The following is a 16,987-nucleotide window of genomic DNA, read 5'->3' as shown; positions in this document are numbered from 1 at the left end:
CACCTTTTCACTTTCCACAAGATCGTCGCTATTCTGCTTCGCAGAGAAATTTGCTCCTTCATTTCCTTGTCATTAAACTGCGGCTCGCAGATGAAATTGCTTCACCTGGGTTACTGCCTATTACTTTTCCTGCATTTGTAATTCTAATTATCTCAACCTGAGCTTATTTGCATGCCAGACTTACTAATACTGCACACACAGAAACACACAAGTAGGGACATTATGTGCCGGGATAGTTTGAGTCCTCATTCACAGGTACAGTGATACCATTTGAAATGCATTCCACTTTGGGTGGGCCTGTTGTGTGGATGTGAGGAGAATTTTAAAAAGATTACAATTTTAAAAACTTGATGGTTCTTTTTCCTCTCTTACTGGATATCATACGTTCTGTCTGGGCTGCATACTTTAAATAAAAATAGATCCAGTTGTTCAGAAGGAGATGTTTTGTAGAACTATAAAGACATTAGAGCGGTAACTATGACCATTTTAACTTACCTTCAATAGCTTAAATGTTGAATGATTTAAGCGGTTTTACCCATTTTTCACCTGCGCTTTCTTCGTATGGCGAGAAGCCAAAAGTTGGAGATGCCTTAGTTCACATATGTCAAACTTGCCCGCGGGACAAATCCGGCCAGCCGGGGCGTCCATCGCCGGACCGCCGCCGGACGACTTTGCTATTGTGAGAATAACAGAAAGGTCCCTACGCATGCGCGGTCGCTTCTGACTCTCTCTCTTATATCCTCCCCCTCCCCGTCGGTCGGATGGTCAGCGCCACCCCTCCCTATGTTTTTAATGGTCTGGCCCGCGTTCGATCGAAGTGGGCAGTATCTGGCCCGAACCTGAAATGAGTTTGACACCCCTGCCATAGTTGATCCTGACATTGAACCTATTAGGCAAAGTGTAACATAAGCGTGAACATTCGCTACACTGCATCTCCCCTATAGCCTGCTTTGTGTCTTAACCCGTGTGTGTCTCTCTCTCTCGCTCTCTCTCTTCCGTAATATTTTCCACAGTAAGTTTTTTCCCTCTGATCCTTTCAGCAGGGTCTCCATGTAAGTGGTATAACAGTGCGTAGAGGCTCTCCAACGCGTCCTCTCCTCTCTAATATAGGCGCATCCCCGAGGCCTGGCCTATTCCAAAACGTCATTTCTATTTCATAATGTTTAAAGTGTCTGATGCTCCGTCCTTCCTAATGCAAAATGTCTGTTCTCGCTCTCTGAAAGGCACAAATGCCCGTAGTATCGGAGAAGTCTTGCGTTACATGATGAAAGGAGCTTTTTTTTTTTTTTTCTTTAGGGTTAGGATGCTTGTTTTCGCCAAGTTGATCACAGTGAATGTTTAATGCGCACTTATTTCTTCGCATAGGAAGCTGTGTGTGCGCTTGTGTGAGCTGGCAGCAGCTGTCTGGCCTCAGAGACAAGGCGAGATGCAGTTATTTTTTATTTTATTTACAGACATGAACACAGTTTCCTACATCCTCGCACGGAGCGAGTGGGTGGATATAGAGGGAGAGATTCAATTTAGGATAGCATAAACACAGCCGGGCCTGGTTAACAACCCTGCGGAGCAACCAAATCAACAAATCAAGCACCATGACACAAGAAACCGGATCAATGTGAACACATGGCAAAGTCCCAAAAAAAAGCGTGCCTGTCTCTGCGTTTACATTTTGCTTTGTTGCTTCATCGTTTCTTTTTAGTTGCCGATCCAAAAACCGCTGCTCATCTTCCTGTTCGCCAGTGGGACGTAAACAGGAAATCATGTGCTTTGCATAACTGCTGTGAAAGGAAGTGGTTCCTGTTTTACGGACTGCGTGCGATGAATACATACATACATAGATAGAAAATATTGATTGCTCTCAGCACCCATGGTTTCTGCTACTGTTTGCGGTAGTTTGATCAGCTTTCCTGTTGGTTCTGACGTCCTTATCTTCCCAAAAACGTTGTGGTCACCTGACTGCCCTCGTTCTCTCTCTCCATCTCTCACAATCACACCGACACAGGGGCCTTCAGTCCCAAGTGTGTGAGGATTGAGTCCCAGCTTCACTCAACAGCAGACCCCCCCTGGAGGGAATTTCCAAAGGCACACATTCCCCTTCCCCATGGTCCACATTACCTAAGACACCCTGAAGGTCTTTAACCCCCGCCCCCCCCCCCCCTCCCATCCCCTTGGTTGGCTGCTCAGCGGTTAATAATTAGTCATCCCGATGCCTGCGTGAAGGTGTGTGTGTGTGTCTGGACTAACAGTGAATCAATAGCGGGTTCTAATGTCTTTGCTTCTAAACGAGGCCTCGTCGACGCTTCCTTTGACTTTGTGGGGGTGGACGGCTGCTTTAACCGGGAAAGGGCTCCCATCTGGTTGTTCAAAGTTCAATTTCTTCATGAAACATTTGCCTTGTGGAAAATGCTCGCCATACTTGAGGCCTTGACGTGTCCCTTTTGTTTGGGACTTTAGACAACCTCTTTAAAAAAATCTTCTTGGACTTATTAAAGTTGCTTCAAATACTTGTTTTGTGACAGTGGGGTTAATATCTGTTCTCTTAGATCGAGATCTGAGGTGGAGTTTAACTCTTAACAATTAACGCCACGTATAAAGGAGTGGCTTGTGGTTTCACATAGTATAGAAATTGTGTCAGCCTGATTCCATGTGAATGCAGCATTCGCGTGCTATTTGCAGCTGTTGCTTCCCTTTCAGCACTTGACTCTAAATGCACATTTGATAGTGGGCTATCTTTTTTTTTTTTTTCAAAGCCCTTATTGTTGTTTTCCCTTTACCTGCAGCTCGGTTTTCTCCCTTTTCCATTTTTTCTTCTCATGTTTGATCTATAATAGTATCATCTTTTTTTAAAGCCTTTGAGTGTGAAGGCCCCAGCATAGATTAATTTTCCTCTGCTTTTGTAATTGAACCTATCATTTATTTAGTGTTTTTCTTCCCAGTTCTCTCTCCCGGTAATCAAACTCACATAGTTCAAGCAACATCTCCAAAGGCCAAATTGACCAGAGAGCGAGGCGTAGTGCGGAACCTGAAAGAGCACTTTGACAATTGTTCATGTATCTTTCAAACAAATGTAGCTGAAGTGTTGTTAGCAGAGGTTTGAAATCCCGGTTGGAGCTGTAGACGAGCATGTCAGCGCTGTAGTTACATGCTACGCTGCCTCAGAAGCATTATTAAGTATTTGATCTCCACACCGGAGCGCCCCTCAGTGCTAAAGCTGTTTCCTGGCAGTTGCCTATGAGAACTTGACTTTGGAAAGCTTTTTTTTTATAATTTGTGGTCTGGGCACTAAAACATCAGCATTCATTTCCAAAGTGTGTGCTCTGATTTGTGTGCCCGACATTGAGTCCTTTTATTCCCTGACGCGATGCATTAGCATGGTGTAACACAATTAGCTGTCCTGCTGACAGGAAACAGTTGTAGAGGAGGGAGGGCATCTCTTTGTGTTGCGGTGTGTAGTGTTGTGTATCATCACCAAAGACAACACTGTTATTAGTTCAGTGCCTGAGGCAGATCAATAGACTGAGCAGGGCGGGGAAATGCTGAAGAGGAATGAGAGGAAGGAGAGAGGAAGCGAGAGAGGAGGAGTGCAGTCAACACGTGTTAGCCTTTCCTTTTGCTGGATCTGACTCAAATCGGTAAATAAGAAAGCTGCCGCGCCTTCAACGCCGTGCCAGTGAGCAGTGTGGAATGGCCTCGTCCATCAGATCCTAGTAACAACGGGCCTGGCCTGGAAATCCTGAGCAGTTAATCCGGTTAGCGTCAACACATGGGGATCCTGAGCATTAAAGCCAATCAGAGTTAACACGCGGGCCATGTGTAGCAGCGTGAGCCACATTTCTATCTCTGCTCTAAACTAGAGGACAGCACGCCACACCTTTTTGTTTTCTTTGCCGTGATCAATGAGCTGACCAAATGTAATTCCCGTGACGAGGCAGACGATGTCTCCGATCTTGCAGAGTAAATTGAACTGAGTGCCAATGTCGGGAATTAGCCCGCGATGTTAGCTGCAAGCGGAAACAAAGGAAAGGCCCGGAGGCCAACGCGGATCACCTCGGAGAAGCGGGCACACAGCCACGCGTCACAAATGTCATCTTTACGTGTTTGTGTGTTTCTTTGGTGCCAGATTCGACATGGCATACGTTGGAGGTGACACACTGTGAGAGAAGACAACAAAGTGAGGACTTTAAGAGATGGAGAGGAGACGTTGCCTTGAGTTTAGCTTGGTACGCGGTAACCTCATTAAATATTTGGTACCTTTTATACCGGGTGGATAAACCATCCTCTCTGTCCCTCCAGTTAGTTTAATGGACCCTGCGTGGAATTTCCGCACAGCTTCGCCCACATTCACACATAGTGTCAAGGCCCGTAAGATAACACGTAACTTGCACTATGAAGAGTGTTAGTTGGCCTCGAGTGACTGAACCTTGCTGGAATAACCACAGTAATTATCTATTTCTAATACCCGTTTTCATATATTGTCAATACACCAGCATTTTCGGTGACAGACCTGGGATCAGCTCCCTGTCTCCCTCTCACGTGTTGCAGAAAAATAAATGTTTTTCTTTTTAAATGAAGTGCATACATGGTTTTTAATTATTGGCTTTAAATGCTGAGGGAAGCCTCCGACTGTGTGGGAGTTGTTATGCAAATGCTGTAGCTTTTGCGCCGCGTTTATGTGCGCTTAGGAGCGCCATCATAGGTGACATATTCCTTTTATTCGTTGCATTCTGATAACTAGCTGTTGAGCAGAAAATCAGAGTGTATTCATGCTCCAGGGCCCTTCAGCCACCAGCCTGTAACCTGAAATCCTTGGTTGATTGAAGCATTGTCGGTCATGCTGGCGATGTGAGCAAACAAGTACTGCTCTTCTATAATGTTCATTTGTTTCCAAAGATCTGCATTTGTTTTCTTCTAATTGTGAGTTGTAATTCTCTGTGTGCACGGGGGTGATTCCTTAGATGCACTTCTGTGAGCCGAGCTCAGTTGACGCCCTTAGGGTGGGCGCGCTCCCTCTAAATGGGATTGTTAAAATTACATCCTCCACTGATGATTGTTTTGATTTGTTTATTAATCTGTCCATTTAATGTTTCTGTCTCCAAGTAGACAGAAAATGGTGAGAAATTAATCAATCAGTGTCCACAACTAAGACATTGTCAGATATTCAGTTCATAGTTGTGTATGAATTAATACACCAAAAAAAACATTCACATTTACTATTATGAACCATTTTATTAATATTGGAAAGGTCATTTTTAATTGAATTGGTCATTCATTGTGCATCATCTTTCTTGGTTCTTGATGTGCGCAAAACTCAAACACCACTGATTTGTAATATCTTTTATGCAGCTTTAACATTCAGGCTCCCAGTCAAGAAATTTCTGCTTTTCTGTTTTATTATTTATTTTTTTGATTTATATTGTTTACAATGTGAGGTATCACTTCGCTTTTTGGATCACAGGGGCATTTCTGCCCAATTTACTGCACAGTTCACAGACCATATTATGAATCAATAATCAAAGAAAATGGTATTAACTCCTTCTTGCAGAGCCAAAGGGCCGACTTACAGCTACCTTTGGACGGGGCGTGAAGCTTCCATCTTGTGATCTCTTTTTTTAACACTAGGTATAATATAGTGCAACCCTTAGCCATGTGGTATAAGACCGTCCTTCTTACTTTATTGCACCTCACTGAAGCTCCTCTCCGCCCTGCTCCATGTTGGTCACGCCAGCCGAGTGATTCGCCACCGCTCGCTCGTGTGCTGCCTGACGTGGTTGCCCGCCTCCACTGTGGGCACACGCACACATGCATGAATGTTTACACTTGCTACAGGATATGCGTGCCAAGATAGGGTGCAGTAATGTGCCCCCCCCCCCTCCAGCGCCTCCATGCAGTTTAATATGTTCAGGTGTACAAAGCGGGTCTCCATCATGTATGCAGTGAGAGCACTCAGTGGTGTGTGTGTGTGTCTGTGTATGCAGACTTTGCATCTGAAGGTGGAGGATAAGGGGTTTTAGCGGTCCTAATCCACATGGTTCTAGCATGCTCCAGAACGATGCTATGAAACTTGGATTAGCGAGAGAGAGAGACACACACACAAGAGCTGGAGGCGGAGCCACAACCGAGGCCGGAAAGAGCTCCTGGGTGTTAGATTGAAAATTGCTGTTCATAGTTCTATCAACGCCCCACAGCTGGCGGCAGATGAAAATGAGATGAGACTGGGGGGGTTTCCACAGCAGATCATGGGACTCAGCTGGGGGAAATTGTTCCTTTTCACACGCATTCCAGTCACATCAGGCTTTTATTTTTCTCACAAACAGTCAGAGACGCTGTTCCTGTGTGACCGCACTGGCGCTGTTGTTGACCTCAGTCAGGTTGTCGGACTGAACAAACAAGCCAAGTTCTCAGCGTCTAAACAGGGAACGCGGCCGTGCAGTTTGTCCGTGCAAAAAGCTCCTCCTTACGACCGCCCCTCCCACCCCCCTGTAGTGGCCGAAGTATTGAGGATTAAGACGGGTCGGTCATTTCTCCTTAACTGAGCACCTTGTTTTTGTTTCAGTGAGTTCTGGGAATCGTTGGATGTTGAATTCAGAGCCTCAGCCTCTCTTTTTGCTGTTGGACTGAAGAGTTTTTTTTTTTTTAGCTTTTCGTGCTCAGTTCACAATGTGAGACATGCAAGCAGCTGCATCATTAAACAAAGGGGAGAGGCAAAAGTAATCGGTGGGGGGGAACGGCAGAAAATATTCAGTTGAAAGGCGTCTCTGGTAACATAAACATTTCATCAGCATTTCTTTTCGACGACTAATGTTCACTCTAACTGGACATTACTCCGACATCAGTTGGGCAATTGCTAGTTGTCTTCCACCCGTGGTGGCGTAAACTGTTTGATTTTTGTTTTTGTAATGATAGACGGATGAAACCATTTTCCTGATATTTTATTGACTAAAATTTGCGGAGAATCAAGAATACAGGACCGATGTGTGTGTTAGCCGATAAGCACGATGAAATAGCAGTAGTGTTAAAACTGTGATCAAAACGCCTCTTTATTTAATGTATGTTTAATCGTTATCCATGTGTCCATGGTAACAGCCATGAATGCCCAGTATCATTCAGGCTTTGTGCAAAACCCACAAATTTGTATGAAAATGACTTTATTCTCTTTGTTACAGCTGAGATGATTCATTGTGCTCCTTAACTCTCCACATTTCTTGTCTCCTCCTCCTCCTCCTCCTCCCCATCAGATGATGAAACATGCGTGGGGCAGCTACAGGCGCTACGCCTGGGGTTCCAATGAGCTGCGGCCCGTCTCCAAGCAAGGCCACTCCAGCAATCTATTTGGTGAGTGAGAGACCCCTACACACACTCACCCCCTCCCCCTTCCCCCCACAGAAGGAAACAAACACCATTGATCTGTCGTCCATGCCACCGGCTGCCTTGGCCTTTAGATTAGCGGCCAAATTGGCCTTCAGTTTTGAGTCATCCATCAATGGAATCCTCTAAATGTCAACTTTATCATATACTTAAATTCTGTTTGTGCCGCTTGCCAGTTGTTGGTGTTGTTGCTGTTAACGAGCGCTGTGACGGAGGGGCAGCTCCCCTGCTGCCTTTCTCCTGCACACAACACTGGCTTGAAAACGTTGCTCCGCCGTGACAGAAGCCAAATTAAACTAAGGTACTAACTGCATGATTTTTTTATTCTTTTCTCATCACCCCAAGGCGCGCAAACACACACACAAATACAAACACACACTACGCGTTGCTCCTCGTGCAGTCTCATTTTGTCGGCTAAGAGCCGGACTTTGAGAATTGCCGCCAAAGTAAACATGAAGCCAAAAGCAGAGGATGCCACGGGTGTGTTGCGACGACACGTGTGCCAAAAGCAGAGGATTATTGCGGCTCATTAAAAGCACATTTCATCTGCGATATATTTGATTTTTCCTGTTATTTTTGTGAATGGACGAAGGGACCACAGGCTTCAAAGCATCGAGATAAAGCGGCCTAATATTTGAAAAAAGCATTGTTGACATTGTTGTTGATCATCCCGCGAATAATGATAATATAAAAAACAAATGGTTGAGTGTGCAAGAGCAGTGTATGTTCTGCTTTTCCAGGTGTGTACACACAATCAACACTAATTCATTCTGACTGATGGATTAATAAGACCGCTTTGTCTGTCTCTTGATCTAATTAAATTCTCAGGGAAATATTGAAATATACAATATATGTGTGTCAGTGGGGGTTGTACGTGACAATTTGGAGCAGTGTCACTGAGATCCTGACTAGATAAGATGGCATTCATGTGGAAAAGAGGAACACCAGTTTCTTGACACCCAAATGCACTCACATGCTTGATATGGTTTGATGTTTTCCTCTCCTGCTTTTTTCTCTCCTTCTAATCTCGCCATTTAATATTCAAGTGCAGTATATTTTTCTTCCTTTCCTCTGTAACAACAGCCTGTGTCCTTCTAGAGCTTTCAAAGTACGCTGCCTGTAATTAGTGGAAGGAAGTAGGATTTATAAGAGGCACACGTTGTTTTCTTTGGCGATCAACACGTCACTGAAGCCTTAAGGCCGGCGCATGCTTCTGCGTTTGCGTTTGCGTTTGCGTCTGCGTCGTTGCGTCGACACACTCGTTTCAATTCATGGTTCTGCGTGTGTTGCAGAGCAGTTCACCGTCAGAACAACAGGCGGAGTAACGTGTTTTTGTTGAAGACGACCTAGAGAGTCACGTCTATTTATTTATTTGTTTATTTATTTATCATAGACTTTATTGCCCCCGTGCATCGCCAGTGCTGCTTTTCATCACGGACACATTTGTCCCGTATTTCCCCGACAACTTTGTGCACCTCTCGATCGGCAAACCGGCGTTGGCGGTGTCAGGCTATGAAAGCGGAAATGTGAGACTCCGTAAAGGATGTAGTTAGCGGACCAATCACTGCCTGGTGCGCTGCGGGAGGCTTGCGTTGCTTGCGCCGCTTTCGACATAAGCCTAGAAAAATGGCTCGACACACGCAAGGACGCAAGGAGGCGTGAAAAGCGACGCAAGGGGGGCTTGCGTCTGCGTCGCTCTGAAAACGCAGAAGCATAAACTAGGCTTTATGCTCACATGTAAGTGAACACTTGTTCATTAACACATCCAGCAGACGTGTGTTTCTGGCTACTGGGCGGCTGCATTTTGACGTATTTTTGAGGGCCAACCAGGGAGTTGGCATCGCATTGGTACCCCCTGTGGTTATTACTTTTTCATTGGATTTTAGATGGTTGCAGAAAATAAGCTCTGTGGCAAAAACACTTTTCAGCACGACGATCTTCTAAAAAGAGCCCCACATTTATTATTTCACAAAACATGTGAAACCGAACCCGATGAATAGAATAGAACAAATGGATGATGTTAACGGCAGCCATGTGGTTTTATTCAGAGGATAGTCAATATGTTTCCTTTCTACTTCTGGCAGCCATTACATGAATCCTTAATGCAGTTTTACCTGCACTGCATAAAAAGTTATTTCTGAACATCTCCAAAGTGTTTCTGTGTCTTACATCATCGGTTCCACAAAGCTTGCGTTATTTGTGTCATGGTATCACAGCTGAGCGCTTTATTTTCAGGGTGCGTCTAACACCATCAACAGGATGTCAGCGCTTTTATATATATATATATATATATATATATATACATATACATACTTGCAGGAGACGGTGAAGCCACAGATTGTGCAGTAAGATGACTCTTTTGACATTTAGCCTCATTCTTGTGAGTCAGCAGCCGGCTCTTTTATGTTCAGGTTTTACCACTGTAATCTGGAGACACAGAAGACAGTATTTTCACATTTATTGGGGTAAATTCCTGTTATGAGACAAGATGATTTTGGTTTGCATCGGAGTCGAGATTCCATCTTGTGTCTTGTATCTTTACAATAGAAGGTAGCTGCATATAAAATTACCATTCGATTGAAATGGAATTTCCGTCTTCACCGCTGGGGAAAACGCCACCCAAAAAAAGCATTTACTACATTGATTCCATTATACAGCGCGGGGCATTTACAGGCTCATTTTTAATGATTTCCTTCTTCTTAATGCGGGAATTCAATCAGTGTTGTGTAAATTCCAGACACTGTTTCATTACTGGAATTTATCAAAATGTAGAAAGAGGGAGGAAAGCGGCTGTGTGAATACTGATTCAGAAGTTAGCCCATGTTGGTCTTTGCCTCGCGTCGCATCCCTCCAGCCTCGGCTACAGAACAGTAAATAGCTTTCGGATGGCTGCTTCAGCAGACCCACTTCCATCAGTAAATAAGACAGCGTGGCCCCGGGGCCTTGTCACAGCCGCTTTCCAACCCCTATAGAACATGATGTATGACGATAATATTAGCCCGGCCTCGAGTATTATGCAATGAAGCCGCTTTCCGAACCGGAGGCTATATCCCCGATACGCAATAACCAGGTTCCAGTCAGACTGGAGACTTTTCAGAGGTAAAGCTCTCTCAGAAGCTTTAGGAGGCCCACTTCAAATTGAACGTGATTCTTTTGACTTATTCCATCAGGCATTTTAAGCTTTTTTTTCACCTAATAAAAGAGCCAAGTTGCAAGTTGATTTTGGGGCATTGCGAGGACCTGGACTTCAAAGCTTCAAAGTTATTTTACTGTAAGATAGACAACCGGGATTGGAATGACAAATGAAACGCCGCTCTTTGTATTTTATATTTATGTTCCCCTGCATACGCCTGGAAAAGTTAATTTTTCAACCTTGGTGTGTTGCAAAGTCCTCTCAGTTTATTACAAATCAATGTTTGTATTTCAATAAATCAGAAATCCATCTCAGTTTGTAAATCACCTGTTTTGTCTGACCAACCGTTCAAACTGTGAAGTGTTCTATTAACACAAAGTACAAGGACAGCGGCACGTTTTTTAAAATGAAAATGATGCCACTTTAACTGCAATTCATCACTTTGTCACTTGTCACTTTGTCTCTTGTCTGTTACTTGTTCGTTAGTGCACTTTATGCTTAATATTTTTCTTTTTAACTTTTTAATATTTAAATTTTTTTAACTTTATTCCCTTGTTTTATACTAACCCATAGCCTTAGCCTTATTCTACTAACCCATTGCATTAGCATTTCATTCCACTTTATTTTATTACTTGTGCACTGTTGTCTTGTCTGTCTACTGTCGCGCACTAACCGCCAAGACAAATTCCTTGTATGTTTGACATATTTTGGCTAATAAATGTTTCCTGATTCCTGATTCCTGATTCCTGATGAGATGGAAAAAAGGAACGTTGGACTGACTAATCAACAAATCATTTCAGCTGAAGTGAAACTACATTCAGTACTCTCAATTTATTTTTATAATATAATTTAGTTGCTTCCAGGACAACATCCATGCTGTTACAATCTTGATACGTCTGCTATCTTCAGCCTAAGACTGCAGAATTTGCTTTTTTTTCAAGCATGCTTTTATGAAGCCTAGACATCCAATGTATATTTAGGAAAAGACTGCAGATATAGTGCATTCTTCTTTTGGGTGGGTGATTAACCTCAACTCCAACTTTACACCCCCGAAATGTTGGCAGGCAACTGTGTTTATCTTCTCAACCAAATACTTTGGCAGACATCCAAGCACGATATGGGTATGCTTCATCACACACCATCACAGTATATATGTATATACTTCAAAAGGTAGAGAGCAACAGACGCAGTCTGCTTGTACAGTCGTGTTGGCACTTAAATAAAGCGCTTTATTGAATAAAATAAGTAAGTAGTTAGAGATCCTTAACTATTTGACGGTGCAGATGCTTACCGAGTGACTTTCTGATGTGTAACTTATTTGTAATGGCACACGAGTGCGAACAGACCCATTAAATCGGCTCAACTAACACCCACAATGTCCCGGTGAAGAGGTTCTGTCAAATTGAGTTTAACATGTGTATGTAGGAGTTTTCTTTCCCGTTTAGTTTGTTAATCGGTCACATTATAAAGAAACAGGTAAAATTTAAAACAGTCTTAAAAACTAGTGTGACGTCTGACCGACAAAGGGGCATTACGATACCATCAGCCTCTGTTCAGTGAAAATAATCACCAACAATGTTTTATGTGTTTACATGCAATCTCTTTAAATGGAATATTGTTGAGAAACTTGAATAAAAAATGTTTGTTTGAAGGATATTTTTTTACAGTAACATACATCAATATTAGAAATGCGTTATGAATTATGAGCTGTTCAAGCAGCTTATAATACATCATTAAAACTAAACTCATTAAAGTTACTAATGACAAAATTTATTTTGTTTAACTTTTTCATGAACAACAACCCACTACAGACAATTGTCAAATGTCAGGTTCAGTACACGAACAGGAGGACTCAAATGCAGACTTATTTCACTTAAACTCCAGAATGTCAAAGGGCAAACGCTGAAGACACAAGGCAAACCAAACAATCTCTTGAACAAAACTTAACCGATATAGACGATGGACCTACAAAGAGACAATGGACATACATGGTGTAAATAAACCGGGAAGGTGCAGGCGGGTGGACACAGAGGAAAACACACCAGGGCAGGAAGTGAAGTCAACCCAGGGATACGAGAGGACATGACAATCCCAAATAAAACCGGAAACAAACCCTCATTGTGACACTAAAACATTTAGCAACTGTAGAGCCTTGTAGACTGGCTGCTACAATCAAGTAACAGATTTGTATCTGCCATTATTGATCAGCAGTTGGTTGTATCCAATGTGTGATCTGATCTAAACCGTGAGTTTGATGATCCGCTGCACCACTAATAGTTAGCTACAGTATAAGGAACGATACTGTATCAATGCAATTCAATGTTTTAGCAATCAGAAGAGTCGCCCCCTGCTGGCCATTACAGAGAATGACTATAAGGTGCTTTCTCCTTGGCCTTTACTTTCAGATATTGTAAAATAAGTGACATGGATATTATAGTTATTTATATTTATTTTGTCCTACAGTATATAGTACATTAATAATCACTAGAGGATGATAAAATATCTAGTTGTAAAACACAAGTCATAGAGCACTGCAGATCTTCTTAAATAGAGTTGATTCATTTCACACAGCATCAGTATTGGTGACTACCGACAGGATGAACTACTTACGATGTGGTTTTATTGAATGTCAAAATGACATTCAATAACGGTAACACATTGCATGCAGATTAGAAATGAAGTGCTCGGTCGCAGTGCTAATTGAATCACACCTAGTCTGGGTAACTAAAGCTGATTGCTGCTCCCAGACTGCTGTAACAGGTTTTTTTTCCCAGTCACAAACAATATTTCACCTAGAATGCTCGGCAATCATCTCCATGAACACAGGTCCACTCTGCTTTTTTCGTGAGGTCTTTTGAGAAGTTGTATACCTTATTTTCACATAGCTAAAAAACGGAGGGCGGAAGGCATTGCCCTCTTCTCCGGTTTAAGATTTTCTTAGTAAAGAATGTGCAGGGGAACATGTCCAAGTTACAAGCTCTCCAAAATGTTTCTGTTCTTGTAATATTTCAGCTGTGGGGAATAACTGAATTATTTAGACCTCTGGCTCGTATCAGAGTCTTTTAACTGGCCCACTCTTCACACAAATTGTCCTTTTGAACTGAGCCGCCACCGAGGGTCTTTCCCGCCCACATCGCGCCGACCAGAGTACATTGGGCGACCCCTGCAAGAGGAATCATTACCTTGTTGAGTTTCTTCAGATCAACGGGAGTTCAATCTGAGCTCAGTGATCATGGATCGTCCAGCCGGCCTTAAGCCACGCTCCGGCTCCCGTTAGACATTATAGAATTTAATCTAATCTCTGCTCCATTATGCACCAAAGGGCCAGAGGTGGAGTTTGTACCAAGGCCTTGTTCTGCAGCCTTTTTTCTATTTTTACCAAGACACAGTGGCAGTAGAAGAAGAGTTCTCAGATTTAGTACTCGCTCAACATGCAGACTGTTTCTCTAAAAATCAATGAAAGAATCGCTCCCATGACAATGCATTTGGGCCGTGAGCATTGGGTAGCAACCCTTCCTTGTTACAGTCTGCAGTGTGGATTTCCTTCCACACAATAAGAGAATCAGAGTTTGAGGCATGGTTGAGATGGAAACTGTAACGGATTCATCATCTGCGACTAAATATATAAAATCAAAGACCAAGTTTCACATCTCGAGTAAATGTGATACACAGCAGAAGAAAGAAAGACATTGTGCTTTGGGCGAGCAAGCGGTGTAGATGAAATGATGAGGTAAAGTAGAGGTGTGTGATACGACCAGGAACGATTAGTGAGTCCACAGAGAGATGGTTAACTGATAAATATTTAACCTTCACAGCGATACAATTGAGAGTGCAATTTGTTGTGTTGTTTCATAACTTTGCAGGTGTATACTATATATTTTATGTATATATATATATATTATTGGGAAAAGAGTTTGGTTGCACTGTTCAGTGAGCTGCTCAATAGTCTTGAATCTGAAAAAGAAAGACTGGTGACTGTGTCAGTTTGTGAATCGTGATCGGCCTGATGTGATATCCTGATATTCAGCACTAAGTCAAGTAGACTTTAGTACAATTGTTGTTCATTAGCTTTACTTAGTTTTGCAGCTAGTTGTTTTTGGATCTCCGCCAGTTACTGTGAAGGGCATTTAACCCTTTGTCGGAATGAATAGATTTTCCTGAAGTTCTAATAACGTGCGACTCCTCTCGTGTCATTAAACCCCCTACTTTCCCAGATGTATCACCAAGGACGTGATTCCAATGTCCTCATTGGCTGCCACCCCCATGAGTTAGAAACCGAGCCATATGCTGTGTGTCATTGTGCTATGTAGAGAAAAACATTGTGATTTGAAGTGGTATTGGGGCATAATACGCCGCATAGTCTCCTGTTGTTTTTCTTCTCCGACTGCAGCACCGTGGCTGTCTGCGCGTCTCCCTCCCTCGTCCCCTCTTTAATTGATACTCCTCGGCAGCCAAACAAGCTTAAAGGTTGGAGCACAAGTTCTCTCCGCCTCTCGATCTAGCTGAGGGGCAGCACGGGGAGGCACTCATGTGTTCAAAAGCAACAAAAAAAGCTGCCCATGGTGTGAGTGTGTGTGTGTGTGTGTGTGTGTGTGAGTTCCTGTTTTCTGTCTAAAATAAACACACTTGACTGAGCCGCAGCGCAATAAAGGTCACTACTGATGTCCGCTGTTGGAGGCAAAAGGCAGAATTTGTAGGTCTGTTGCCATCCAGTCCAGTGTGACCTGGGCCGTGTTATGAGAGAACGCTTTCTATGTGTGTGTGTGAAAAATATGAAATATGAAATCATAGATCAAGTTTCAAACTGCAAGTAAATGTGATACACAGCAGAAGAAGGAAGGACATTGCGCTTCGGGTGCACAGGTATAGATTAAACAGATTGAACAGTGTAGATTAAATAATGAGATACGGTAGAAATGTGTCGAATAAACATTCAACATTCAAACATCCAAACATTCAACTTCACAGCGATACATTTTGATTTCTTGTTACCTTGTAGGCGTGTACTTACTTATATTGGGGAATTAGTTTGGTTGTACTGTTCAGTGACCTGCTTAGGACTCTTGAACCCACCCTCTTGGTCAACTGTCCTGTTGTTCTAAGCTGTGGACTTGTTCAGAGGGAACCTACCATGACCTTATCTTGGTAGAAATTTAATTTCCCCACAGAAGTCAAACCCGACAACCTATGTCGCATGTACTTATGTACTGTAAATAACGATTCTAGAGGCTGTATAACAGGATCCGTCCCAGGTGTTCGTCACCGTGGTGCAAGCTAACTGCTAGTTAGTTACCGTCGCTCACTGTAGTTATCCCTCTACCACTTGGCAATACTCGTTCACACGAGCGGGTTGCAGAGCATTTTCACCACCATGTATAGTCTCTTAATACCAAGCATTAAAAAATGCTCCATGTTTTTTTTCACATGCTACATGAGGTGATACTTCACGTAGCTCTTTGACAGACTTTGGTTATTCGCTGTGCACTTGGATGGATCATCAGTTGCAGGCGTGTTGAGTGAGAGATGAGTGCATCCCCTGAGAAAAGCAGACGGTGTGTGTGTGTGGGAGGGGGCGGGGGGCGGGCTGTTATCTGCCCAGACCCTGCCCACAGTGTTTTTAGAAGGCCGTGGAATGAATGGTAGCCTTCGCCACAGATGCTGCCAGGGTTTTGTGATGATGACCTCCTTTTCTTTATGTTGTTTCTCCCCCTCCTGTCTCCCGAGGCCTTCCATCCATGCCGGTGCTCTCAATGGCTTTTCCCTACACCCGTCCCCCCCCTCGCATGCCTTTACTAAAGTGACCGTAGAAATAGGGGCAGTCGTGATCCAAAGATGGATGTCGGGTTTGTGTCGCTTCGTCCTGTTCTAATCAGCTGCTGAGTCATTTTAGATGTTACAGGAAGGGTGGAAATCCACTTCAGCTCCATCAGGGTTGTTGCTATTTCCAGTACTTCTCTGTGCGGCCTCTCGCTGCTATTGGTGCTGCAGCAACAGGCTCATGTGCTTGGAGCAGCTCTAGGGTGAGACTGAGCAGGACTTTGGCTTTCCCCCCACAGATGTCTGTTTTACAGCACTGCACAACACACCATTAAGTTTCCCCCCGCTGTTTTTCCACTGGCTTATTTGGACTCTGCTTCCAGTAGAGTATGAGTGCACCGTATACAAATACGAGGTATTTAACTTCTAAAACATGCTCACCTCTTTTGAGCGTGAACAAGGACACGGGTGTGCGTCTGTGGGGGGGGGGGTTTAAAGGTCGAGGGAGGGGTTGCAACTTACAGTCTAATTTGGAGAGAATGGAAAAAATAAAGAGCAGAAGGGAATTGCAGAAAATACTTCACAGCTAAATTCAGCATTTTGGAATCATTCATCTACAAGCTACATGAAAATAATAATGCTATAATAATGTTATTTTCAATGAGAATGACCAGATCAAGATCCTCATTGCAGCACGAGACGTCCAGAGTCCTTTGCGACAAATTCTGCTGT

The 16,987-nt window shown here is 43.3% G+C and overlaps 1 protein-coding gene across 1 annotated transcript in view; it reads left to right on the top strand.

Moving 5' to 3' along the window:
* man1a1 (mannosidase, alpha, class 1A, member 1) overlaps positions 1 to 16,987 on the top strand; it is a 93,339-nt gene that overhangs the window by 16,293 nt on the left and 60,059 nt on the right. The window contains exon 2 of the mRNA XM_040160450.2: positions 7,236 to 7,332. Coding sequence (XP_040016384.1) covers positions 7,236 to 7,332 — 97 coding nt within the window. The remainder of the gene's footprint in view (positions 1 to 7,235; positions 7,333 to 16,987) is intronic.

Source organism: Gasterosteus aculeatus, chromosome 18, assembly GCF_964276395.1.
Source record: "Gasterosteus aculeatus chromosome 18, fGasAcu3.hap1.1, whole genome shotgun sequence".
In the NCBI taxonomy this organism is placed as follows: Eukaryota; Metazoa; Chordata; class Actinopteri; order Perciformes; family Gasterosteidae; genus Gasterosteus; species Gasterosteus aculeatus.
Note: the sequence above shows the minus strand (reverse complement) of the source record. Positions and strands in the feature narration are given on the sequence as shown.